The sequence below is a fragment of the Caenorhabditis remanei genome, chromosome IV (assembly GCF_010183535.1).
Source record: "Caenorhabditis remanei strain PX506 chromosome IV, whole genome shotgun sequence".
In the NCBI taxonomy this organism is placed as follows: domain Eukaryota; kingdom Metazoa; phylum Nematoda; class Chromadorea; order Rhabditida; family Rhabditidae; genus Caenorhabditis; species Caenorhabditis remanei.
In genome coordinates, this window is record NC_071331.1 from 571466 (window position 1) to 597025 (window position 25560).

General features: G+C 37.4%; 4 protein-coding genes across 4 annotated transcripts; all 4 read left to right on the forward strand.

Annotated features, from left to right (window-relative positions):
• Positions 1-180: 180 nt before the first annotated feature.
• On the forward strand, positions 181-3146 carry GCK72_012095 (uncharacterized protein; the record flags this gene model as incomplete). Its single annotated transcript, XM_003094256.2, has 9 exons — positions 181-285; positions 525-664; positions 722-799; positions 851-965; positions 1011-1145; positions 1202-1496; positions 2392-2498; positions 2550-2750; positions 2796-3146. 9 exons carry the CDS (start codon positions 181-183, stop codon positions 3144-3146), a joined length of 1527 nt encoding a protein of 508 aa, XP_003094304.2.
• Positions 3147-5267: 2121 nt separating this feature from the next.
• GCK72_012096 (uncharacterized protein) lies at positions 5268-5600 on the forward strand (the record flags this gene model as incomplete). Its single annotated transcript, XM_003094251.2, has 1 exon — positions 5268-5600. One exon carries the CDS (start codon positions 5268-5270, stop codon positions 5598-5600), a length of 333 nt encoding a protein of 110 aa, XP_003094299.2.
• Positions 5601-6258: 658 nt separating this feature from the next.
• On the forward strand, positions 6259-7435 carry GCK72_012097 (uncharacterized protein; the record flags this gene model as incomplete). The annotated part of the gene is made up of 5 exons (XM_053728842.1): positions 6259-6307; positions 6357-6578; positions 6625-6974; positions 7023-7241; positions 7295-7435. 5 exons carry the CDS (start codon positions 6259-6261, stop codon positions 7433-7435), a joined length of 981 nt encoding a protein of 326 aa, XP_053583614.1.
• Positions 7436-18493: 11058 nt separating this feature from the next.
• On the forward strand, positions 18494-24003 carry GCK72_012098 (uncharacterized protein; the record flags this gene model as incomplete). The annotated part of the gene is made up of 9 exons (XM_003094248.2): positions 18494-18561; positions 18608-18803; positions 19773-20069; positions 21959-22139; positions 22654-22753; positions 22805-22945; positions 23113-23219; positions 23480-23726; positions 23832-24003. 9 exons carry the CDS (start codon positions 18494-18496, stop codon positions 24001-24003), a joined length of 1509 nt encoding a protein of 502 aa, XP_003094296.2.
• Between the last annotated feature and the right edge of the window lie 1557 nt (positions 24004-25560).

The following is a 25560-nucleotide window of genomic DNA, read 5'->3' on the forward strand; positions in this document are numbered from 1 at the left end:
ATGTAGAAAACGTGGCATACGTGGCGTTTCAGAAAAATCGAAACGTTGGAATAAAAATGTTGGAAAACGTGGCAAATTCAAACACTAAAAATTCAGAAAATCCTCCAGAAACTAATTATTACCCACTCGTTTTTTTCGCCATCTCGTTGAAAAGTCCAAAAAAATCGTTGGAGACAAAAAATGTCGTCGTTAAACGATGAGCCCGACGAGAACAATCACATCTTCTACGATCCGGTGACACTGTTACGGCCGATTTCAAGGGCGACTGGAATCAGTTTGGATCAGGTAAGTGAGGACGGTATAGGCTCCCAGATAGTTAAGGTTTACGGTTTTCTTGCTCCTGGACCCATAAAAACTACAACTTGACCCAGAAAAAAGAAAACAGAAAAGAATTCCACCCGGTGGGAATCGAACCAACAAGTGTTGGAACGCCGCCCCAAAACGCTACCGCATAAGCTACGCGCACGTCGACACAAATGAGCGGCAAGTCCGTGATAAAAGAGTGAATGTTGAAAACTTTGCAGCTAAACTTCGTCACTGTGCTCTTCGTTTCCTTCGGTTTGGGCTACTGGTATCGTCTACAATTTCGTGATGCCAATCGGACAACTCGTGCTGCAGTAACTACTGGAATCGGACTATTTTTCAGCTATTTTTGCTATGGAAAGTATGGTTTTCTAGTGGGAAAAAGAAAACGAATGAACTGAAAATCTGAAAATTTCAGCGCAATAATCCATTTATTCATCAACGGATTCGGAAGCTACATTCTAATGGTCGCCATCCCGCCTCAACATGTTCACAAGTAAATCCTCAGCTATGCAAACGCGCCCCACCGCCAAATGTTTCATTTCAGAGCAGTTTTCGCCTTCGCAATGGGATATCTCTTGCTAATTCACGCCTATCGTTGGATGTACCAAAAGACGTACTGTCTAGATGTGACTGGAAGTATGATGGTGGCTGTGGGGAAGGTATTTGGGCGTGTAGATCAAAATATCGTCAAAATTTGGTTGCAGATAACTCTGCTAGCGTCAGCAATTCATGATGGGATGGGGAGAGATGAAAAGGATTTGAGTGCTGGACAAAAGAGAGATGCTGTGAAGGAAATTCCGAGTCTTTTAGACTTTGCGAGCTATATGTTCAATTTTCAGGTGAGCCGCGACGCAGCACGCGACGCAGCTGACCGATTATTATTATTTATTTCCAGACTGTAATCGTCGGCCCGATGAATCACTACCACACGTGGTCCAACTTTTTAGACCTGAAACACGTTCCGAAAGATGATAAAACTGGAAAACCTCACGATCCAACTGACACTGCTATGCTGAAATTCGAGATGGCTCTCGGATTCTCTGTCGTTTATACCATTCTCTCTCCTTATCTTCCGATGAGTCTGACCTCCGATCCAGCGACGAATGAATACAATTTGGTGGTCTGGTGGTTGATTACAGTGGCTGCGTCGACGGTTCACAGGCTGCCTTATTACTTTGCGTGGACTATTTGTGAGTTTGGAGAGCTGGTACCGGGAAATGATCAACTAGGAAATTGTAGACAAAGTCTAGTAGATTATTTGGTCTGTTGACAATGTTTTGATAGTTTTAAAAGCTTTTGAGATATGCGCCTTTAAAGATTTTGCTTTCTTGTGCAGCCTCCTCAGATGACTCTTGTCTTTAAAGCCACATATCTTCAAATGATGAAGAAATAGAAAATTGGGACCAATTGAGGAAATGTTGAAAATGTCTAGGAGATCATTTTTGTAGTTGACAACTTTTTGATAGCTCCACACAGTTATGAGATATGTGCCCAGAGACACTGCCTGCTCTTTCCGCACGCTCTCTCGCTTCTCAGGTAGCGCTTTTCTTTAAAGGTGGATATTTCAAGAGGATGGAAATATAGAAAAAAAGTTGTTAACTAATAAAATGTAGGAAATATCTAGGAGATCATTTTTGTAGTTGACAGATTTTTGATAGCTATATAGGCTTTCGAGATATGCGCCTTTGAAGATTGTGTCCACTTTCTTGGGAAACCTCGTTAGGTGACGCTTGTCTTTAAAACCGCATATCTTCAAATAATGAAGAGAGAAACAATTTTGACCAGCTAGGAAAATGTAGAGAATGTTTAGAAGATCATTTTTTAGTTGACAACTTCTTGATAGCTTCGCACACTTATGAGATTTGCGCCCAGAGAGACTGCCTCCTCTTTCCACACGCTCTCTCGCTTCTCCTGTAGCACTTATCTTTGAAGACGCATATCTTGAGAGGGCGGGGAGCATGAAAAAAGTTATCAACAAAAAAAATGTCCAAAATTTCAAGTAAATTAGTTTTGTAGTTGACAACTTTTTGATAGAATCTCTAGGTTTTAAGTTATGAGACTTGGAAGTTCACTTTTTCATTCCAGCCGACGCTATCTGCAACATCTCTGGATTCGGATTCGACGGTCTCACTGAGGACACCCTGGAGCCGAAGTGGTCAAAAACTACAAACGTGAAGCCGTTGAGAGTAGAGGTACCCCTCCATTTCCTTCCATGACCGCATTCCCCCTTATTTGATTTTCAGTTCGGTCAAAACTACAAAGAGATGGTTGACAACTGGAACATCTGGACAGTCGCGTGGCTCCGACGAGTCGTCTACGAACGTGTCGATGGTCCCTACCGTACTCTTGCAGTCTACGTGACGGGTGCGGCGTGGCATGGCCTGGCAGTTGGATACTATTTCTCGTTCTTGACAAGCGCCTTGTTCACATTATCGGCTGCTACGGTATATCCTTGGATTCTATAGAAAAGTTATGATCTACAATTTCAGTTCCGTCGTTGTATGCGGCACCGATTCCTTGACAACGCTATGCACAAACTAATGTATGATATATTCGGAATGGTGGTGTCCAAATTTGCAATCGGATACATCCACTGGCCATTCTTCGTAATGCACTTCTGGCCGAGTCTCTTCGTGTACAGAAAACTCTACATGACTCCCCATTTGATTGCCCTCTTCATCTATATCTACCTTCCACAAATATTCCCGCCACAATCGAAGAGTAAGATGTCATCTATCTCTGTATCAAGCAATTCGTCTAGTCTTCACACTGAAAAGTCGGATACTTCACAGAGGAGCACGAGATTTGAGAACTCTACTCGCACTGCCATTGAGAAATAAATATATCTATTTTGGTTATTTTTACAAAACGGGCAGTTGTGAATAAAAGTATTGGGGAATTGTCAAAATTTTGCATTTGGTTTCAAAGCGTATCGGTTTCTAGACGATTTATGACACTGCTATAGGAGAAATTGATAAAATTGAATAGGAGCTACCGACGGAGCTGAAAAAATCAATATATGTGCTAGCCTTGAAAAAGAGATTGTCTTCGAGATGCACTGCCTTCTCGTTAGCGATGGAGCGCAGTTGTTGAGATTGGAAACGTGAAAATTGGTGATATGGAAAGAAGAGAAAGGTCAACAGAGGATTACGATTTGGGATCAATGAAAAGGATAGAATGACTGAATGAGAAAATGTCCCTCGAGCAGTCTCGCGAACGACGATCCTAGTAAAAGTTGTAAACAGTGAGTCCTCATAATAAAACAATCAGACTTGCAACGGGCCGGGCCGGAATGAAAATTTCCAGGGCCCGGCCCGGCCCGGCCCGGCCCGGTCGGCCCGGAAGTTCAGTACTGAAAAAAAATTCAAATTTTTTTTTCGAAAACTTCCAGATTTTTTTGAAAAATATTTCTTAAAAACAATTTTTTGTAGGTTTCGAAGGTTTTTGAAAAATATACTCCAGGAAAAATATGAAAAATTTTCAGAATATAAATTTTCGGACAAAAAATTGTAGTGAAAAAAGTTCAAAAATTCCAATCCGGGCCCACCGGGCCGGGCCGGGCCGGGCCAAAACCGGGCCGGGCCGGGCCGGCGGGCCGGCCCGGAATCTTGCAAGTCTGAAAACAATAGTTCATCTAACTGGATGCTGAATATAATAAGATTTCTTTAGATTTATACATATAAGGAGATAACAGGGAACAGTAACTTTTTTTCACAAGTTGTTTTCATTGCAGAATTAATCAGTTTTCGGAATGGAGCTTAAAATAGTTATCAGAAACAGAATTTCAATTAAGAATAAAAATTGATGGTTACATTCTTAAGAGTTGAAAAAATAACGGTCTTTAAAGAAGTAGATAAATGGCGTAGCGGTTTGAAATAGAAGATAAATTTTAAAACATGTGCCTGAAACAGAATTTCAAGAAGGAAACTAAAGATAGTGACTGTTTCACTAGCCTATTCAATAAGTACTCTTATTCTAACTCTTCAGTTCCATTTATTATACCTCAAAAGAATATTTAAAGCTAGTCCGTCTGAATCCGGCAAATCGGATCAGGAAGTTTCGAAACCATACACATTGAAAACAACAAATTTCGACACTAAATTTCAAAAATATAGTTAAGATGCGGAACTTTTAGCGGTTCTTGTGAAATTGAAAAGCTTCAAAATACCTGGCGGAGAAACTTCTATCTCAAATAGCTAGGGTTACTATCCAACTAGTCAAACACTTAAAATTTTTGATTCCAGATCATCAGTAATGATGTACCAGGGGAAGTTGTTATACTAGAAATCTGAAACATGAACATTTGTATTAAATAAACTGTTCCTAAAAGTTTACTTTACTATTAAATTATCCGCAAATTTTATTCTAACGCTTTCTACTCCATAATTATTATAAAATCTTTAGGCGATGCCGTGCGAGACATGAAAAAAGAATTGCGAAAACGTCAACGAGAGACCGAACAGTTATCCGAGAAGATTGATCAGTTGGATAGACAATTGGATCAGTTGAGATGTTTGGCAGAGTATGATTCGATTAAGAGGTGTGTTTCTGTTTATTTCTTGAGACGGGAGATAGAAAAAGATAAAAGTAGTCTGTTTCAAAAAGTGGGTGAAAGAATATGATAGAAGTAGTTTTCATTATTCGCACTGTATAAACACCGTGCGTAAATTAAATATGCAACCTAGCAAACAGCAAGTGAGGTGACCTTCTCAAATCTACCAAAACTGAATAACACAAAACGAACAGTGTGAACGTTATCTAGGTCATCTTGATCTTCACATTGGCTTCCCTATCTTCCCAACAGTTATGCGCGAGTTGTCCCAGACGCACTGCCAAGGGAAGGCAGTCATCCGTCTTCCTTGCTCACACTGATCTTTTTCTCCTCCTTTCTGGTTCCTTATCCCCCTCATAATTTCCTGATCCATTGCTAACCTGGTTACAGTACGCCTTCAACACTCAAAATGGAGAAAACCCCATCCTCATCGTCTTCTGCTACATCGTCACCATCGACCACTTCAATGTCTTCAACACCATCTTCCACCATGACTACTCCAGCTGCTCCAAAGAGATTTGCCAAAAAGAGAGACATCTATCAAGCGTTCGCTGATCTTCTCGATTCTCCTGACGAGAAACGGCGAAGAATGGAGAACAAAAGAGCTGATAGAGCAAAAGAAGCTGCCAGAAAACTTGCACTCCCCTCAATTTCTCAACCAAAGGAAGAAACGAAGAGACCGAAAAGAAACTCCATGGATCAACTCACTCATTTCAACTACGTCATGAGTAAAAAGCTTTAAAAAAGGACCTAATTGATATTTCCATCTATCAACATTATCTGTGAAACATTCTCTCCATCCGAAATAAACTTTATTTTTTCCTGCTTCTCATAACTTTTGAAACAGTGTGTATACTCAAGACGCTAATTCATGTACAGGGCATGCATTCTAAGACCAGAAAGTATTCACTTGTACACGCGACAAAAAACAGATTGACATGGTTTATTATTCAGCTAAATAGTTCTCTATGACTTCTCTGCCTGATGAGAAGGACGGTGCTTCCAGAAGATTCCAGTGATGATATCGGGGACAAATGGATGGTAAAGTTTTCGAATTCATAAAATTTCTGAAAATTTTGAATAATTTTCAAGCCAAATACCTATCAAAACTCACTTTGATTCTATCGTCTGTTTTTTCATGACATGATTATGACAGTTTGACTCCACCCACTCGCTTTTCGAGAACTGATTGATTTTTAGCGAAACTTCTTCTTTTATGCTAAGGGTGACCTTAGGTTACGGTAGGTTAGGGCACGCGGGAATTCAAAAAGTTCTCGATGGAAAATTACTAAAAACGTGTCCCCCTATTATTCCAGAAACCGGGGCGTCAAATGATTCCCCATAAAAGAAATTCCTCCCAAAGAAATCAATTTATTCCTCGTCAATCTACTCGTCAAACGATGAATTCTCTTCGATTCGTAATAACCTCGACACGATGCTTTGCAAGCAGTGAGTCCCCTCTCCAGCAAATGCGCTCCACTGAACTCCTCTCTTTCAGAGTCAATCGTTGACTGGACTCGTCCAGGAAAAGTGCTCAGTTTGGAGCAGAAACAATTCTATCAGAAGAATGGATACGTTCTCGTGAGAAAATGTATTGGGAGAGAGGAATTGAACAAGTATGAAGAGAGATTCAATGCGATTTGTGAGAGCAAAGTGAAGCCGCCAGCGAGTATGTTGGTTATGAAGGATGTGTCACTCGCGAAGAAAGTCACTCCGGATAGTAAGTGCGCTCTACTGGACTCTTGAATATTCTCTTTCGTTTTCAGGCATCGACGCCATCACAAAACTGCAAGATTTCTGCGATGAGCCGGTTCTCTTCTCCTACTGTGAGCATCCACGTGTCACCGACGTCGTCCGTGATCTCATCGGAAGTTCTCCAGAATCCAGAATCCAGGCGATGCATACAATGCTGATTAACAAGCCGCCAGACACCGGAAAACTGACATCCCGTCATCCGATGCATCAGGATTTGATCTACTTTCCATGGCGACCGGCGGATTTGACGATTTGTGCATGGACTGCGATGGAGAAGATCAACAAGAAGAATGGATGTCTTCAAGTGGTTCCGGGTACTCAGACTCAACCACTCAAAGAGCACGACTACCCGGATTGGGAGGTACTGTAGGTTACTGTAGCCACCATTTCTATATTTTCTGATTTTTAGGGCGGAGTCAACAAGGCGTACTACGGTATCAAGGACTACGATCTGTCTCTTCCCCGTGAATACGTGGAAATGGATGCAGGGGATACTGTATTCTTCCATCCAAATCTATTCCATGGATCCGGTGCAAATCGTTCCGATGGTTTCAGAAAAGCCATTTCATGTCACTTTGCCAACTACGATCACACCAAATATATTGATGTGAAGGGAACTATTCAGGAGGTGAGAGACAGACTGAATTCCTTCTTTTTGTGGTGAAACCCTTTTGAACTCAGGAAACTGGCAAACAAATCGTCGAAATCATCAAGAAACATCCACAACGATATTCGGTGAAACCGGGACAAGAAGTCACTTTTGAACTCTCGTGGCGTCTTCGTTCTCGTCCAGTTCATCATGATGGAAAAGAAAATCTCTAGAAGAGATTCAGATGGAGAGGAAGAAGAGGAAATGTTAACTTTAAATAAAAGGGAGTAAGGAATAATTAAAATTGAAAAGGAATGAAGGTTTATTTTAAATATCAGTTTCAGTACGAACCACATGTTGTAATAGTTATGTATTTCACAAATCTATCATTACAAGAATATGAAACAGAAAATACAAATAAAATCTTCTTCTCTTCTTCATTTAAAGATTGGATCTGTGTCCATTGACTTCTCTGGCACACCTCCAGACCTAAATTTTGCCAGGAGTTTGAATTGCAATACCCTTGACACATGGCTCTTCATCTGAGCCCACAATCATCGCTCCGCGCGTCGTTGCACTTTTAAATTTCTCGCCTCTGCGAAATTTTCAACATCTATACAAACATGAACCTGGTTTCAAGTCTGGGTTGAAGACGGTTCAATGTCCATCAGATAGAAAGTTAAACAGTAAATGGATGAAAGTATTTCCAAAATCTACTTTTTCAATAACATGCTATAAGCAAACTACTGGAACATCACAATAATAATACTTGTAAACGGGTAGACACGGGCCGGCTCGTAACTCGACTCAAAATGAATATTACGAGCTGAAAAATATACCAAAATGTAGATCTCGACGAGCTCTATGCCCGTGACCTACTATGGGCCGGATGTCTATACGTTAATATGTCCCGGGCCGGGAAAAGTGCCAAAAAATCCATTCTAGTCCGGCCCGCGGCATATTAACGAATAGACATCCGGCCCGTAGCAGGTCACGGACATAGAACTCGTCGAGATCTACATTTTGGTATATTTTTCAGCTCATAATATTCATTTTGACGCGAGTTACGAGCCGGGCCGGCCCATTCGGCCCGGTTGACAAGTATAAAGAATTTATTTGCAATTTAACAAAAGTTTTTGTTTCAGGGAACATCCCTCGTTTTCCCGTTTTATTAACTTCAAATCAAGAATTAAATGTTCTATCCGTAAAGTTCTACTGTTTCCAGATGTTATATTTTCAGAGTGTTATGGATAGATGTTGATGCTGTTCGCCATTTAGCATTTTTCACCATTACTGCAAAGGGGGTGATTGAAATGAAGGTTTTTATTAGGACAGTTAAGAACAGGTTTTTTTGATTCACGTATTAAAAAAAAAGAGGTTTTTATACAAATCGACTCAGAATTTTGAGGGAAAGAGAAAAGTCTCTTGGACCGTGGTCCGAAAATTAGCATGAAAAAAGTTCTGACAAGTCTCAAAGTGTGTGTGTGTGTGAGGTCTCAAAGTGTCAAAAAAGGGTACCTCGCAGTGCAGAAATGATATCACACAAACTCCGCTTCCATGAGTCAAACTGTTATTAATTTATTCTCTACACACCCTTCCATTCGATAAATCTTCCAATAGTCAATGCAATGGATGTTTATGTAGCTTCCAAAAATCTTTTAAGCCGCCAGAAGAACTTTTAGCACAGAATTTAATGAGAAAAAAACCATTTCAGGGAGCTCATATTAGTTATATCATTTCAAAAAAGTTGCTTTCTCTGGCAATTTTTGATACATTACTGCTTGAACAATATATGCGCGGTGTCACATTAACAACTTCGTTCTACCGGAATCCTTTTGGACACTTATTACGTCAGATTCACAGAAATCTATTCATTGGTCTCTCACTTGCTCATCATTACCAGTTTGGAAACCATTTCAGTGGATTGTCTTAGATTAGTCGTGTGATTATTACATTTCTGATTTTAACTACAACAATACGCGACGTTTTCGCTTTAGTTGTCTGCAAGAACTAACTTGTCTGCAAGAACTACTACATATTTATATGTGTTTATCATAAAATTATCAAGAATTCATATTGTGAGCTCATCGATATTTGTAATATTTTTTCTGTTGCAAGTTGTTCTTGAAACACAGAAAATATGTTCACTTTCGTTAGTCTTTCAACCTTGGATATCGGTTTTGCAGTTTAAAATTCAGAATCAAACAACTTCTTCGTTTTATCTTCATTTATTTAATATTTATTTCAAAGACAACATTTCCTCCTTATTCTCAATCAGATATGTAGTTTCCCGTTTTTCGAAAGTCAGCGTGTTATCAGTTCCTTTCCTCTTCTTCACCTAATCAATCACTTTTCCGACGCATCGTCTGGGTCGAAAGATTATATTTTTGTAAGGAGGAAGTGGATGAGACCTTCCAAAACAGAAAACGACCAAACATCTCAAAAATACAGCATCGACAACAGCAATAAAATTTTGCATGTTGCTGTTTTAATGAGTTGTCAGAAACAGATTTTTTAAGTGATTAATAATTAATGATCCAATTTTTGTGTATAATCAATCAAGGATTTTTAAACCTTGCAAGCAGGCAGAAAACAGTTGGAATCAAATAGTAAAACTTCTCTTCTGGTCAAGAAGTAACAGTTTCAATAAATTCCCAAATACTTGAAACGGGAAATAAAAGATTAATGGGAAAAATAAATTGAACATTTTTAGCATGGTACACATAGAAACTGTTTGCTTCACTATTCATCTTGGAGGAATCTTTGTTTCTAGACATATTTTGATCTACAGACATTGACGGTTTTGTACAAAGACCCGCATAGCAGTTGCATTTCACAATCTTTTCACAGTTCTCAATTTCTGTTTTTTGACTCGAAAGCTAACAACCATACTTGTCAACGGGCCGAAACGGGCCGACACGGGCCGGCTCGTAACTCGCGTCAAAATGAATATTATGAGCTGAAAAATATACCAAAACTTTTTCCCGGCCAGCGACATATTAACGAATAGCCATCCGGCCCGTGGTTGGTCACGGGCATAGAACTCGTCGAGATCTACATTTTGGTATATTTTTCAGCTCGTAATATTCATTTTGACGCGAGTTACGAGCCGGCCCGTGTCGGTCCGTTTCGGACCGTTGACAAGTATGCTAACAACCGCTGTTTCAATTTCACTTGAAGTCTACTGGACTGATTATGAACTAATAAGCTTTTCAAAATAGAAATTTTAGCAGTGGTTGACAACCATTTGTTTGTACATATCGTAGGTATTCTGGTAGAGTAAAGCAATATTTTTGGTGGACCTAATGTTTTTCGACGTTTTTGTACATAAATTGCAAGACGGTAAACTGCATGTTTTATTTTGCCAATATTTCGGTCTTACAACCATCATTAGGGCGCAAGGTTTAATTATCTGGAAATCATAAGGTAAAATACAATAAAAATTAGAGATTAGAGAAACATGAGACGGTATTCGACACCTTCAAATTATTTACAGGTAGCATAAGAAATTCATAGACATTTTTGTGATCTACATATATTCACATTTCCACTTTTAACAAATTCGATGATTAAAAAATGTAATCATTCACAGTCTACTTGCCACAAGTTTTTACTCTACAATAACTACCTGTTCCAGGTTTCTCGTTCTGTGGGCTACCGTCTACTATAAACAATGGACCTTCGAAAGTATCTTCATTGCTTTTGCAAAAAAAAAACAATGAATCAAATTTCTGTTCCAATTTGGAAGTATTAGAGTATCTCATTTAGTAATAGTTTAATTCTATGTCGCTTGTTTTTTCTTCACCAATTCCTATTCATTTTATTCTACTTGTCAACCCAACCAAGTAATCTCTCCGTTTTTTGCGCTGATATCAGAGTTCCAACTTTCTGAGATTTTGGAAAAACTTGATAAATCAAAAGTATTGTCTGTAGCAGCATTTGTACTATTGAAACTCTTATCAAACTAATATTTCAAGTTTCAAATACTTTTTATACATAGCTTTTTTCTACAACCCCAGTATGTGAGTGGGAATTTCATTTGCAAACAAAATCATAGTCATCTGTTTTCTTTTCGCTATAAAATTACATGAAATCTACAAATTATTCAATGAATTCAAACATTTTTATATCTTCCACATGAAACAGTCTATTTTTTCTGTTTCAGTTTGTAAGAATTATTCAGTTTTTGGGAAAGTCTCAATAAACCGCATTCATCCATATGTATCCACATTTCCACTTTTCACAAGTTCACTTGCCACAAGTTTTCAGTCTACAATAAATATCTGTTTCAGGTTTCTCATTTTATTGGCTACTGGCAACTTTGGATAATGATCCTTCTAAATTTGCAAACTTTGGTCTGTCAAACCTTTACATCTCCTGGTTTGAAGCTTTCCTTAAAGAACGCACCTTCTCAGTAATGGTTAACGGATCTCTGGACAATAAAATTTCTCCTATTCCCTCGGGTGTTCCGCAAGGAAATGTATCAGGTCCCCTTTTATTCCTAATCTACATAAACGACCTACTCCTTAAACTCCCACCAAACATTCATTTTGCAGCTTTTGCTGATGATATCAAACTGTATTCCCTCTCCCGTTAGCCCATACTATAACCTCTTTTCTTAGGCTAGGTCCCAATAACTCTCGTCACCCATTTCATGTAGACTCCATCCCCATCTCCGAATCTACAGTGTTACGGGATCTGGGTCTATTAACCGACTCAGATCTCAAATTCGACCTTCACATTTCCAAATTATCCTCGTTAGCTTTACTCCGCTGTAATCAACTGCTCAAAGCCTTCAAGTCTAGATCTATATCACTCTACAGACATCTTTTCAACACCTATGTTCTTCCCTTGCTTGAATATTGCTCTGTTGTTTACTCTCCTTCACCTTCTAGCATTCTGTCTCATAAATTTGAAAAACCACTCAGATTATTCACTAGAAAAGTTCTACAACGATGCAACATCCCTTATTCTTCTTACCTCGACGCTCTCGAAATTCTCGATATTTACTCAGCCCGCCATCGCAGACTTAAATCACAATTAATCTTACTTTATAAATTTATATGCGGCGCAGCGTATTTTCCAAATATCCAGTCGTATGTCAGACTGTCCTATTCGGCTAGACGACCCATGACTTTAATTTGTGTTAAGCCTGACGTTAATGACTTCTTCTCTACTACAATCCCCATATGAAATTCTATCATATGTAATACTCATGACTTCCTCCCCCCCCCCCCCCCGGTAAATTTGTCTCCCTGCTCAATCATTCAATTAATAGACTATGACTGTGAATTTGCTCTTTACCTTGCCCCCTCTCCCCTTCTCGGTTATTTCATCCATTTCATTCTTATCTTCTCACCTCCTGTCAATTAATTCTCGTTCCCCCATTTTTCCCCCATACCTTCGGACTTAATATCTCGCTTTCCTCTTATTTCGCCCTCCTACCAGGTCTATAGCCTCGTGAGGGGCATGATTCGGTCTCCTGTTTTAATTTTTAATGATATATATTCTAGTCAATAAATAAATTTAAAATTAAAATTAAATTATCTTTATTGCGTTTGCAAAGAAAAAAACAACGAATGGAACAACGACAAATTTCTGTTCCAATTTAAGAGTATTAGAGTATCTTATTGAAAACAGTTCGTCGTTGTCGGTTTCTTCTTTACCAATTTGTACTCATTTTATTCTACTCATCAATCTAACCAAGTAATTTCTGCGTTTTTCCGCTGATATCGCAGTTCCAAGTTTCTGAGAGTTTATTAAAATTGTGACAGCTTGATAAATCAGAAGTGTTGTAGCATCAATAGTTCTTGTTGATATTTTCGTAACATGGAAAATGTATCAATTTATTTTTCATTATTTGGTGTTTTATTTGCAAAATCATAGCCATCTGTCTTCTTTTTGCTCTAAAAATTTATGAAAGATGGAGTAGCTGACCGAATGAATACAAACATTTTGGTATCAGTATATCTTCCATATGAAACAATCTATTTCTCTGTTTTAGTTTTGTAAGAATTACAAAGTTTTTGGGGAAGTTTTAATTAACCGTATTTAACCGATCCGCATTTATCCACTTTTCACAAATTCGTTAGTTAAAAAAGATATCTCTTTATTGACAACCCACTAGCCACAAGTTTTCCCTCTACAATAACTAGCTGTTCCAGGTTTCTCATTTTATTAACTATTGCTGATGGATCTGGTTCCTCAAGAATCCTCTTTGCGTTTGCGAAAGAACATATAACGAATAGAACATCCCACTCGTAGGTATCATCTCACCTACGCAATCGGATAGTTTCACTTCCCGTTTTTCATAAGTCAGAATGTTATCAGTTCCCCTCTCCACCTAATCAATCACTCTACCGACACATGTTCAGGGTCGATAGATCACAAAATGGATGTGATTTTCAAAAAAGATGAGATGATCAAAGGAAGTGGAAGAAAAATCTTTTTTTTTGTTGGGAGTTTGACTTCAATTCAAGAAAAAAAACAAGTTTCAAAAAATGGACAAAAATAATTGTTACCTTTTTTAATGATCAATTGCTCACATAGATCTAAAGCGATCTGTTGAAACTGGAAATACATAGATCATGATTACATACATACAGTGTCAAAATTTTCTAAGGCATTCTGGATTTTTTCCATTGGAATTAGCACCAAGAATTAGTTTTTAACGTTTTCTTTTGTCAAATTTACCAACTGAACTCTTTTTTTTTTGCTTACGGTAAAAGAGGAAATTGAAACAGGACAACATTTGTTCAATTGAGTTGCACAAATGATTTTGGTTCAAGAATATCTCGGTTTCATTTCTTTTTCTTCCGTTATTCATTTTTTTCAATCACTTGATTAGTAGTAACTTCTTTTCTCATATTTCACTCCAACTGAAATTCACCAAGATACTCCTGTTTCTTACACTCTAGATTACAATTCAATGACTGCTTTTGTGTTGCGTAGTCTTATCTATTTTCTGGAAAATTCTAGGCGTTTAAGAAATTTTGCGGTTTCAAAGTATTTGTTTATTGGAAAGGAAATTGTGTTGATGTTATGTGTTGTCGCTTGAGTGCTACTCTTAAAACTACTCTAATTTTTGAAACCAGTATGCACTCAAATTCAATTTTAAAATCTTCAATTCAACAAAATAATCTGCAACTTTTTGGGTTTTTACTTGATACTGAAACAGAAATGTATTTTCTCGATTCATAGAATTACTGATGTTACTCTTTTCTTCTGACTTTTATCTATTTCTCGTCTAACAATTAAAAAAATCCCAGCTAAAAATCCCAGCTGGACTTAGCTAATTAGATGTACAGTCTGGGTCGGTACTAATCACTCGTATGGGAAGCGGGGAAAAACATTTTCTTAAAGAAACGACTCGATGATTGCTGTCGTGCATGATGTGTACCTGGCTGGAAAACATTTTGATTCCACTTCCAAAAACTGTTTCAGGTATTGATACAGTTTTGCTGTTTCAAAATGTCTATTCATTGGATTTGTAGTTTTGTTCATGTTTTGTCGTAGCTAGATGTTGATGAAATAGTTTCAACATTTTAAAACTACATATTACCCATTCGCCGGTGGCTGACCACTTGCTCAAAGTTCGACCCGGGGACGCGGAGCCGGTCTCGACGCGTCCACCGTAGTATAAAAACGTTTTTATGGGTAAAGTTCGGTAGAGAGCCGCCGTAAATCGAAATTCCGCAACGACACCCACTCCGCGTCCCTTGGCCGAACTTTGAGCGAATGGTCAGCCACCGGCGAATGGGTAATAGCTACCGTAAAAACTCTATTTGAGGCTCATATATGTAAATACCTCTATTGTTAAAAGGGTCTGTCAAAGGGAAACTCTTAAAGAGAGAGGGCTTAAAATAGTTTTGTGGTATATTCATTATTAAAGAACTTGCAAACGCAATAAAACAATATTAACTTTTCAGCTTTAACTTGTTTCAAGAACAGAAATGTATTCCTAATTTTTCACATCCACTTGGGTAATTTTGCTTGACTCACCTGTTCCTGCTTTATAACAACAGTAATGCTATTCATTTCTTCTGGCTTGTATCTGTCTCTCGTCTAACAATTTAAAAAAATCCCAGCTACAGTGACTTGCCAAATTAGATGTATGGTATGGGTCGTCAGTGATCTGTGATGTGATTATTTCTTACTTTTGAAATGCAATTCATTTATTACTTAAAACAGTAATTTATAGACTGTTTCAAATTGCCAACATAGTGATAGCTTTTTGGGGTTCACCTGCTCCTGTTCAAAATTTGTGATGTTGTCTAAAAGGAACAACTTTGATTGTCAGTGTCTGTCTGTCAATTTGTCCGGATGTCCGCGATTATGTATATATGCTCCTTTCCGGTTATTGCTGTAAGAACTTACAGTAACCTCCAATATTTGAATTTTCTGGAAAACCATAGTTGTCGGACAGCTTTTTAAAGTTTCACACATACTTCAACTGTTTGAGTTCAAGTGCAGTATTTTTTTCAATCTGAAACAGTTTATGTTTCTCTGTTTCAGATTGGGAAAATATGCTGTGTCTTTCTAAAAGTTACAATGCCTTCAAATAAACTATTTCTCCATTTTTTCTCTTATCACAGTTCCAACTATCTGAAGGCTTGTTTAAATTGCGACAAATACAGAAATTTGATAAATCAGAAGTATAGTCTGTAGCATCATTAGTCCCAATGCAACTTTTAAACAAACCTTTCAAGTTTCAAATACTTTTTATACCTAGCTGTTTATAAGGCAACTACAATACCAGCGGATTATTTTACTTCTACAGTACGCTATTGATTGTTTTCGTAGTTGTCACCGTGCCGGATCCGGGCATACAGATAGCTCGCTTAAAAATGAGAATGAGGAGTCGATTAACCTGTCAAATGGAAGGTCTCAGTGAGCTCTACGCAAGTCTATTTTTATTTTCACTATGTGTTTAGTGAAAACCGCTGTACAATCTGTTTAGTGGCTGGACCGCAGTAACCTTTCTATTCTGATATTTTGATTGCTTCACATTAATATAATCTAGTACATTTATACTTATGCAATACTTGAAACAGTAATTTATGGATTGTTTCAGATTGCCAACAACATTAGTGATGGCCTTTGGAAGTTCACCTGCTATATTCACATTCATAATTTGAAACATTATTGTGATACTGTCTAAACGGAGAAGTTTTGATTGTTCTGTCGATTTGTCCAGAAGCCCGTTGTTATGTAGATCTGTGCCCTCCGGGATTAAAAATCACAACCAAAGTTTTCTTTCGGACAGCTTTTTGAAATATGAGACAAACTAGAATATTGTGTTCAAACTAATTAAGTGCAGTATTTTTTTTTAATCGGAAACAGTTTATGTTTCTCTGTTTCAAATTGGCAAAATATGCTATGTCTTTCTTATATTACAATGCCTTCCAAAAAAAAAGTTCATTTTCGTCGTTCAAGAAGGCAAAAAGAAAAAGTCTGTCTGTCTGTTCCGGATGTTGGCATCTATTTCTGGTGACATAAAAATTAAAAATGTTACTGTTTCAAAACATTGTTGATAGGTTATCAGATTCCTTTAAACTATTCGTCGGTACTTGTATGCTGCAATAAGCCTGTTCCTTTTTAATATTCTATCTTGTCTGTTTGTCTATTTGTTTGTAAGAATGTCCGTATTTCTCCGAGTTATTGCTCAAAAAATGTTCTAGAAAACCACAGTCATATTTATGGTCGAATAGCTAGCAGAATTTCCATTAGGAACGATTAAATGAGTTCCAAAAAAGTCTTTGATCTGTGTCGCTCGTAAAGCTAAAAACTTCAAAAAATTCTATCTGTCTGTTTATCGCTTTGTCCAGTTGTCTGCATCATTTTTGACATATTTTTGAATGTTTCAAAACCTTGCTGAATAATATCAAATACTTACACCGACTCAGTCAACAGTCAGCTTCTCGTGTTCTGCAAACTCAGAGTCACTGTTGAAAAATCATGTAGTACCAGTCAATATTTGATTTTTCTGGATAACTACTGCCTTCAAGGCAGGAGCGATTCAAAATTTTCAAATTAATTCCGAAAGAATTGAGATAATATTTCTTTCAGTCTGAAAGAGTTAACGTTTTATTTCTGTTTCAGATAGGAAAAATCAGCAGAATTTTTTACCTAACCGAAGTCTCCTGATGTCTGCAGTTTGAGAAACCAAAAACTCCAAAGTTTTTTATCTGGCTATCAGAATGTCCACATCACTTCTGGCTTTCGAATTATTATTCATCGCTTGGCTGGTTATTATGTTCCGTTTTGCCTATCTGCCTGCCGATTCGTCCAAATGTCGGAAATTCTATCAGCAAACTCTGAGCTACCGTTGAAAAACCTTGTAGTACCAGCCAGTTTTCAAATTATCTGGTAAATCACTGTTAAATTTTTTGTCGGATAGCCTCCTGAAATCTAGACAGATCTAATGAATTCCAAAAAAATTGAGAGAATTATTTTTCAGTCTGAAGCAGTTAATGTTTCTGTTATAGATTGGAAAAATCAGCAGTATATTTTAACTAGCTGAAGTTTTGAATAACTCGTGTATCCAAAAACTCCAAAATTTAAAACGAATACACATTCAATTCCAAATTTGTCTGTCTGTTTCTAGTTTTGTCCTGTTGTCCGCATCCCGTTTGGTATATTTTTCCAATGTTTCAAAACCTTGTTGAATGGTATCAAATACTTCCGAATTATTGGAAATCCCAGTTTCTTGAGTCCAGAAATTTTCAGCCAAAAGTTAAAGAAAAAACACTCATCGTCATTTCCTCTTATCTTCTCCTTCTTCTTTCTATCAAAATTTTCAGACGTTGGGTTCAGTTTAACAGCCATCACCTGATTGTGTGTGTGTCTACTCCTCCGCCCGCCCCCATTCAAAGTTTTTCCACATGTACCTGGTACCTGTTTTTCTCTAATTACATACAAATTTGTCGCATCTCACCCTCTCACTTATTAAATGTGTATGACATGACACCTGGCGAAAGATTGATAAGGACAAGATAGAAAAAGGGTATTATGATAAGGGGGAGGAGGACAGGTGATAACGAAGATGCGGTACATTCGTTTTCTCTCCATTCTAGAACTTTCGATTGGTGGAAGACAAAAAAGTTCTCTCTTCTTTCACTTTTTGATATCTTTCCGATCTTATTTTTGTTATTTTCTTTTTCCTCCTCCGTGGAGCCTTAAAGGTTATCAGTGTCATAACAGACATCACTTTCCGTCTAGTGTTATTTCCGTTTTGATATCGGTCTTTCATTTTATAAGGTTTTAGAGTTTCAGATTCAAATCCTCAAGTCATGGGCATTTTCCCGTCGGATTCCGATATCTCCCTGCCATCAAAGGATTCTGGGATCTCTTTGGATAGGTAAGTCCATGGAACGAAATTTTGGGCAAAAAATCAAAAATTCCAGCATCCGTTCCCCCCTCCACGAGAGATCTACAGAATGGCGTGCAATGTGGATTTCAATCGGAATGCAATTTGTAGTTGGTGTTCAGATATCTGTATACTACATGTCTATGTGGCCCTACCTGTCCGGGCTAGATAAGACCGCTGATATGGATTTTTTGGGATGGGTTGTGGCGGCATGCAATATTGGATGTACTATTGTGAGTTGAAGTTTTTATTTGGATAGATGGGGGTAAAGCAAACGAATTAGAAATGTCCGAAATAGAACCGGTATGAGTTATTAGCGAAACAGCAAATCTCCTAGAGAAATGCCTCCTTTCTCTGCGTCTCTTAATTCTCCATTATATTTTTCTCAGTTCCATTAGAGCGCAGTTATAAGAACCTGACAGTCGTAATGAAATTGCGCCTGATTCAAAACTGCATAATACAGACCAAGTACAAATTGGAACCACCCAAAACTGCCGAATATAAAACTGGTACGAAACCGTCAAAAATATGGTTAGACCTAGATTTAACGGTTTTTATTCGTGCCAGTTCTAAATTGAGCGGTTCTTATCAAGTGGAGAACCATGGGTAAAATCCTCAAGAGCGAGATTCTATCTATAAACCGCAGTCAGCAAGTGTTGTCCTACCTGAATTTTTTATCTGAAAGTCAGAAGTTTGGATTTTAGGCAGCTCTGATAGCTAACTATAACTCCCTCGAGACCGCTTCATTTCAACAATGAAGCCCTACACACAACATAAGTTTCACAAACAGAGATAACATCCACAATCTATCAATGTCCCCATAACTTTCAAAAATAAATTGGCTTCCTGAAATCGTGAAATAATGTTCACAATTCCTTCTCCCTCTTTCTCTTTTCCCTTCCGAATCATTCCGCACAACTTTTCCAAATTGACACTTGTTATAGAGTCTTATCAAATAATCTGATTATTCTCCTTCGCTAAATGTGCTTTGAAAAGTCAAAAGATTGGAAAACGAGTGAGTTTTGGGTGCACCGGTTCACGTGTCATTTTGATAAGAGGGGCAAACATTAAGAGGTTTTATGTTTTTTTTTTCAAAAAATTAAAAATTTTACAGTTCCGTGTCAATAAGAACACTGAAACAATGGGTTATGATTTATTAAGAAGTTAGCTCGAGCATTATTTCAAACTTTCTATTTTTCCAGTCGAATCCCCTCTACGGACTATGGAACCAAAAAACAATGTCCTGCAAATGGCCAACTATAACTGGATTCCTTATCGCTGCAGTCGGTCAAGTCATGTATGGGGCCATTAGTGAAGTACAGCAACACGGGAAATGGTATATGTTGGCGGCACGTGTTGTGACTGGATTGGGAGTTGGAAATTTGGCGGCGTTGAGAGCTTATGGAGCAACTGCGTCGACTCCAAAGGATAGACTGAAAGCGATATCCTATGGCACGGCTGGATATGTTTTTGGAATTTCGTTTGGACCTGCTATTTCGGTAAGATTTTTCAATTCCAATGAGGCAGGAACTGATTTAAGAGGCGTTGTCTGTAAGATGAGGATTCCTCTTGGCACAGTTGCAAAAAGTTGTTTCAATTCAAACTCTTTTCACAGCATATGTACCCCTATGGTAGCAATTTACAAAAAATATGTCACCAGTCCCCTATGACGTCATCGTAGGAAAGTATGCCCAATAATCGACTTTTCACCCAAAAATTCATAAAAATTTCAATTTTTTAGATAACATCGGGAAACTTTTGCAACATGTTAGGAATGTTTTTGACTACCCCTACACAAATTTCCAGCTCCACAGACACCCCAGAAACCGTTCAATTAAATTTCATTTTCATGTTTTTTCAACTTTTCTCGAAAATTCCCTCTAGAAATCCTCAAAGTTCAAATCGTATTTGTATTCCCCGCTAAAAGTTCTATTAGGACCAATTAAAAACATCAAAAAGTAGGGGGACCATTTTGAGATATTTCGATTTTTTCAAAAATCACATAAGGGTACCCCCTTATGAAAATTTCATTTTTGAAAAAAATTTCAAAAAAAAATTTACTCCGAAAATAATTGGAATGTTGATAAAACCCTTGAAATAAGTCACTCACAAAATATAAGATCTCAGAAATGTGTTTGAACGGATTGCGTTTTTTTTGTTCATCCAATTTTTTCAAGTTTTTTCCCGTTTTTAACAATAATTTGTCCAGAAGTCCTCAAATTTTATAAGATATTCTATTTTCTTGCAAAATTTAACATATATTTCAATTGACATCATTAAAAAACAGGGGGACCATTTTGAGATTTTTCCATTTATTTCGAAATTCAGATAAGGGTCCCCCCTTATGAAAGAAAATTTTTATCAAAAAAATAATTCAACTTTTTTTTGATGCAAAAACGTTGAGAACATCGATGAAATATCGAAAACATTTTTTTATAGTTTGAACGTTTTTTGCATCAAAAAAAAGTTGAATTATTTTTTTGATAAAAATTTTCTATCATAAGGGGGGACCCTTATCTGAATTTCGAAATAAATGGAAAAATCTCAAAATGGTCCCCCTGTTTTTCAATGATGTTAATTGAAATATATGTTAAATTTTGCAAGGAATTAGAATATCTTATAAAATTTGAGGACTTCTGTACAAATTATTGTTAAAAACGGGAAAAAACTTGAAAAAATTGGATGAACAAAAAAAACGCAATCCGTTCAAACACATTTCTGAGATCTTATATTTTGTGAGTGACTTATTTCAAGGGTTTTATCAACATTCCAATTATTTTCGGAGTAAATTTTTTTTTGAAATTTTTTTCAAAAATGAAATTTTCATAAGGGGGGACCCTTATGTGATTTTTGAAAAAATCGAAATATCTCAAAATGGTCCCCCTACTTTTTGACGTTTTTAATTGGTCCTAATAGAACTTTTAGCGGGGAATACAAATACGATTTGAAATTTGAGGATTTCTAGAGGGAATTTTCGAGAAAAGTTGAAAAAGCATGAAAATGAAATTTAATTGAACGGTTTCTGGGGTGTCTGGGGAGCTGGAAATTTGTGTAGGGGTAGTCAAAAACACTCCTAACATGTTGCGAAAGTTTCCTGATGTTATCTGGAAGATTGGAATTTTTATGAATTTTTGGGTGAAAAGTCGATTATTGGGCATATTTTCCTAGGATGACGTCATAGGGGACTGGTGACATATTTTTTGTAAATCACTACCATAGGGGTACATATGCTGTAAAAAGAGTTCGGATTGAAACAACTTTTTGCAACTGTGCCAAGGCCCAACACAAACATTCTCACTCTTACAGATAATGCCTCTTAAAAAAAAGTCATGCACAATAAAATCCTCACGAAACAGGTGCAATTTTCCCAATACCCCGAATATTACAGGCTTTCTTCACTCCCCTCGGAGAGACTGGCTTCAACATTTGGATTCTTAAAATCGATATGTACACCACTGTAGCCTATCTGATGGCTTTCGTTTGTGTCCTTGCGTCAGTGCTCATGTTGATTTTCTTCCAAGAGGATTACGCAGGAATTATTGATAAAAATCAGGATGGTGATGAGAAATGTGAGTTTTCTTATCATATGGGTATGCTCCTGTAATTGACTAGTGAGTTGAGTGCAGTTTTTGAAAAGACGGAAGGCGGAAACGGAATCAAATATCATTTCTAGATGACGATTTTGGCTTAATTTGTTGTAAAAAGCTCTAAAAATGGTTGAATTTCTGTTAAATTTCATTTTCTTGATAAAAACTGGTAGTTTTGCTGCAAAATACCTCAAAATATCAGTAAAATCAAGTAGATTTTTCAAGCTGATATCCTCTAGGCGGAAGTCGAAATTCCGCTCAACTCTGTTCTGTAAATGCGTTTGACCGAAAGAACACCGATTCAACGAAAAAGTGGATACGTTAATCTCTAACCAAAATATGCTTTTCCTACAACAGTAAAAAACTGGTAGCATCATTTCCGTCTAATGGTTCTATTTTTGGCTTTTGGGTACACTATCTTTCTTAGTTGATAAGAAATGAATATTTGCTAAAAATAGAGAAGAGACGCAGAATATCAACTGTTAGAAAATTCCAGACCAAAACTACGTTGTCGTCCCGAAATACGACTTGGTTCCAGCACTCATCTGTATTTATTTGTATATGATTGTCAGTATGATCGCCACGAATATTGAAGTGTAAGTTATCTAACAGAAGATCTAGATTTTTAACAATCTGATTCTTTTTAGAATGTCGACGCCTCTAACTACCGTACTCTATGACTGGAAGGATTCCCAAGCGATTTTTTACAATGGAATCATTGAGTCGATTACTTGTATTGTATCGGTGTTGATTAACTTTGGAATCGGAAAATCGAGAATTGGAAAGATGTGAGTTACAGTTCCAGATAAGTGGGAAAGCTAAAATTAATCGGATTGTAGCACTGTTGAATATCTGTACCAGATTTTTGTCAGCGCCAAAATACATAATGTTTCTAAAAGTACAATTAATCGAAAACCCTGAATGGGCATCACTTGGATGAAATGATCGTTTGCAGTGACAAAAGACTCCAAATCCTCTTCGGACTGGGTGTATTCGTCGCCTTCCACTTGGTCAACTACCCATGGTGGTTCTATTCCGGACCATTGAACTTCTTGCCTCCAGGTAAACTTTATTATGATTTTTCCCTGATCGCCAGTGGCTGACCACTCGTTCAAAGTTCGGTCTGGGGACGAGGTGTGGGTCTCGTTGCAGAATTTCGACTAACGGTGGCTCTCTACCGTAATTTATCCATAAAAACCTTTTTCGATACCCACGGGGCCGAACATTGAGTGAGCGGTCAGTTACCAGCGGATAGGAAATATACGAGAAAAAAAGATCCATAACAGCACACGATATTTATAACAATACAATTCCGATTCCAGGCTCCAACACGACCATCGTCGGAGGCTGCCTTGACACCTACACCTGGTGCAGCTCAACGACTCGTGTCCCAATGGCTCTCTACATTTTCGCATTCGTCTTCTTCTTTGGAATCGCCTTCCCATTCGTTGAGTCCCCTGCAGCCGCGCTTTATTCAGAAGTCTTGGGTCCTAGGAAGCAAGGAATGATGCAAGGATTATTCAGTTTTGGTGGAAGTGTCACACCGTTTGTAGCCTCCATTATTATCACGTAAGTTTTGAAAAAAAATATGGGACGTAGTGAGAAAAGGACATAAGTGCATATAATATAGAGTTGTTGAAATAGTGAAAAATGTTTTATAATCTAAATTTTTAGATTCCTATTCCAACACACCGGCTACAAGTACGTCATCATTCTCCAATCATCCACAATCTTCATTGCATTCGTCCTGATGCTTGTATTCTACAAACGAATGGTCCCATTGAAATTGAAACCGAAGAATGGAGAATCCGCCGCTTACAAGAATGGAGTATTTTATTCCATGTAACCAATTAAACTAAAAAGACGACGACGCGGAACATCAAGTCGGAAAGAAAGAAAAAGCATCTTAGAATTGCATAAATATTCTATTTCCCCTCTTTTCATAGCATTTTCTCATTTTTCTAATCTTTTTTATCTAATGTTTTGTTTTGTATGTACTACCTGATCTCTTGTCATTATGTTTTGAAACAAATAAATAATAATACTGCATTTACTAAATAACTAGAGATTAACGTAAAAACATAATTTTGGTATCAAATCACGTAGGTGAAACAGAATATACATGATATCTAATTGTCACAGTTTCAGCAATCCGATTTTTGGAGGAACAGGCGTATCGGTAATAACGACAAGTTCCGCGGTATTTTGCATCAATGCTATCACTTTTTACCAAAAAACGAAACTTAACACAAATATGACCACATTTAGGGGCTTTTTTACAACAAATAATGTCCCAATTGTCTTCTAAACGATGACATTTTATTCCACCTTCCGCTTTTCCCTCTTTCCTTCTTTTATTATTTGTCTTTTCATTTCGTTCTATCAGGTAAAAAACGGGGAAAAATGTAAAGTGGACCATTCACAGAATATGAAAAACCTATGAATTTCCAGAAGAAAATATTCAACAACTACTTGAAACGTTGGAAAATTGTTCAGTCTTGTGTCATTGGAATATCGTTATTGGGATTGATATACTTTGGAAAATTCACATACTTCACGTGATCATCTTGTACCCATTGTTCTTTCTGTTGCTGTTTTTTATTAAAACAAAAACTGGTTAGTTCTGTTACATAACATCAAGAACAGTCAGATATGATAAGATAGGCGAAGATGAAATAGATGATTGTTTGATCTTACACAACTACAGTTTCAGATGATTCAACGCCAGCTGAATTTGACACACGGAAGTTGGAGGTGGAAACTTTTTCAGTTCCACTGGTACGAGATAAGTGAAATGTGGGGATTGTTTATGCTCGAAGGGTAACTCACTTAAGATTATTGGCGTCAGTTTTCAAAAAAATTATACTTCCTCAATGAATGTTTTAGAGGGATTAATTTTTGAAATGTTATGCCAAGAAGAATAGACGGCACAGAAGCAGGCTGAAGAGCACAACGAACTGAGATCAAATATGAAGGAAATTTGTTGTTTTTCCCCAATTTCCCAAAGACAAAATTGTCGACAACTGAAAAGCTGAATGATGAGCCCCACATGGTTTTCCCCGCAAAACTAGGCTCATCATCGCCTTACTAACCTCTTATTTCAATATTGTTCCAATCTGTTCACTAATTCACTTTATTTATCTATTTCAATCGCCTGTTATCAGGAATATTCAAATAATTATACATTAAATTACTAATTCCCTTTTGTCAGTAAACACGCTCTGTCGCACAGCGACTGAATCCAACTCTCCTCCGCATCAACACTATCTCAATGCCGGCGGCCGCGACGCGTGTCCGCGCAGCGGTCGAGCACGCATCTTTATTCTAATCTCGTTCTACGAGAGAGGCTCGTACTTCTACCTTTTGTAGAATGCGTGAGATTGTGTGATTTTCTTGGCGAAAT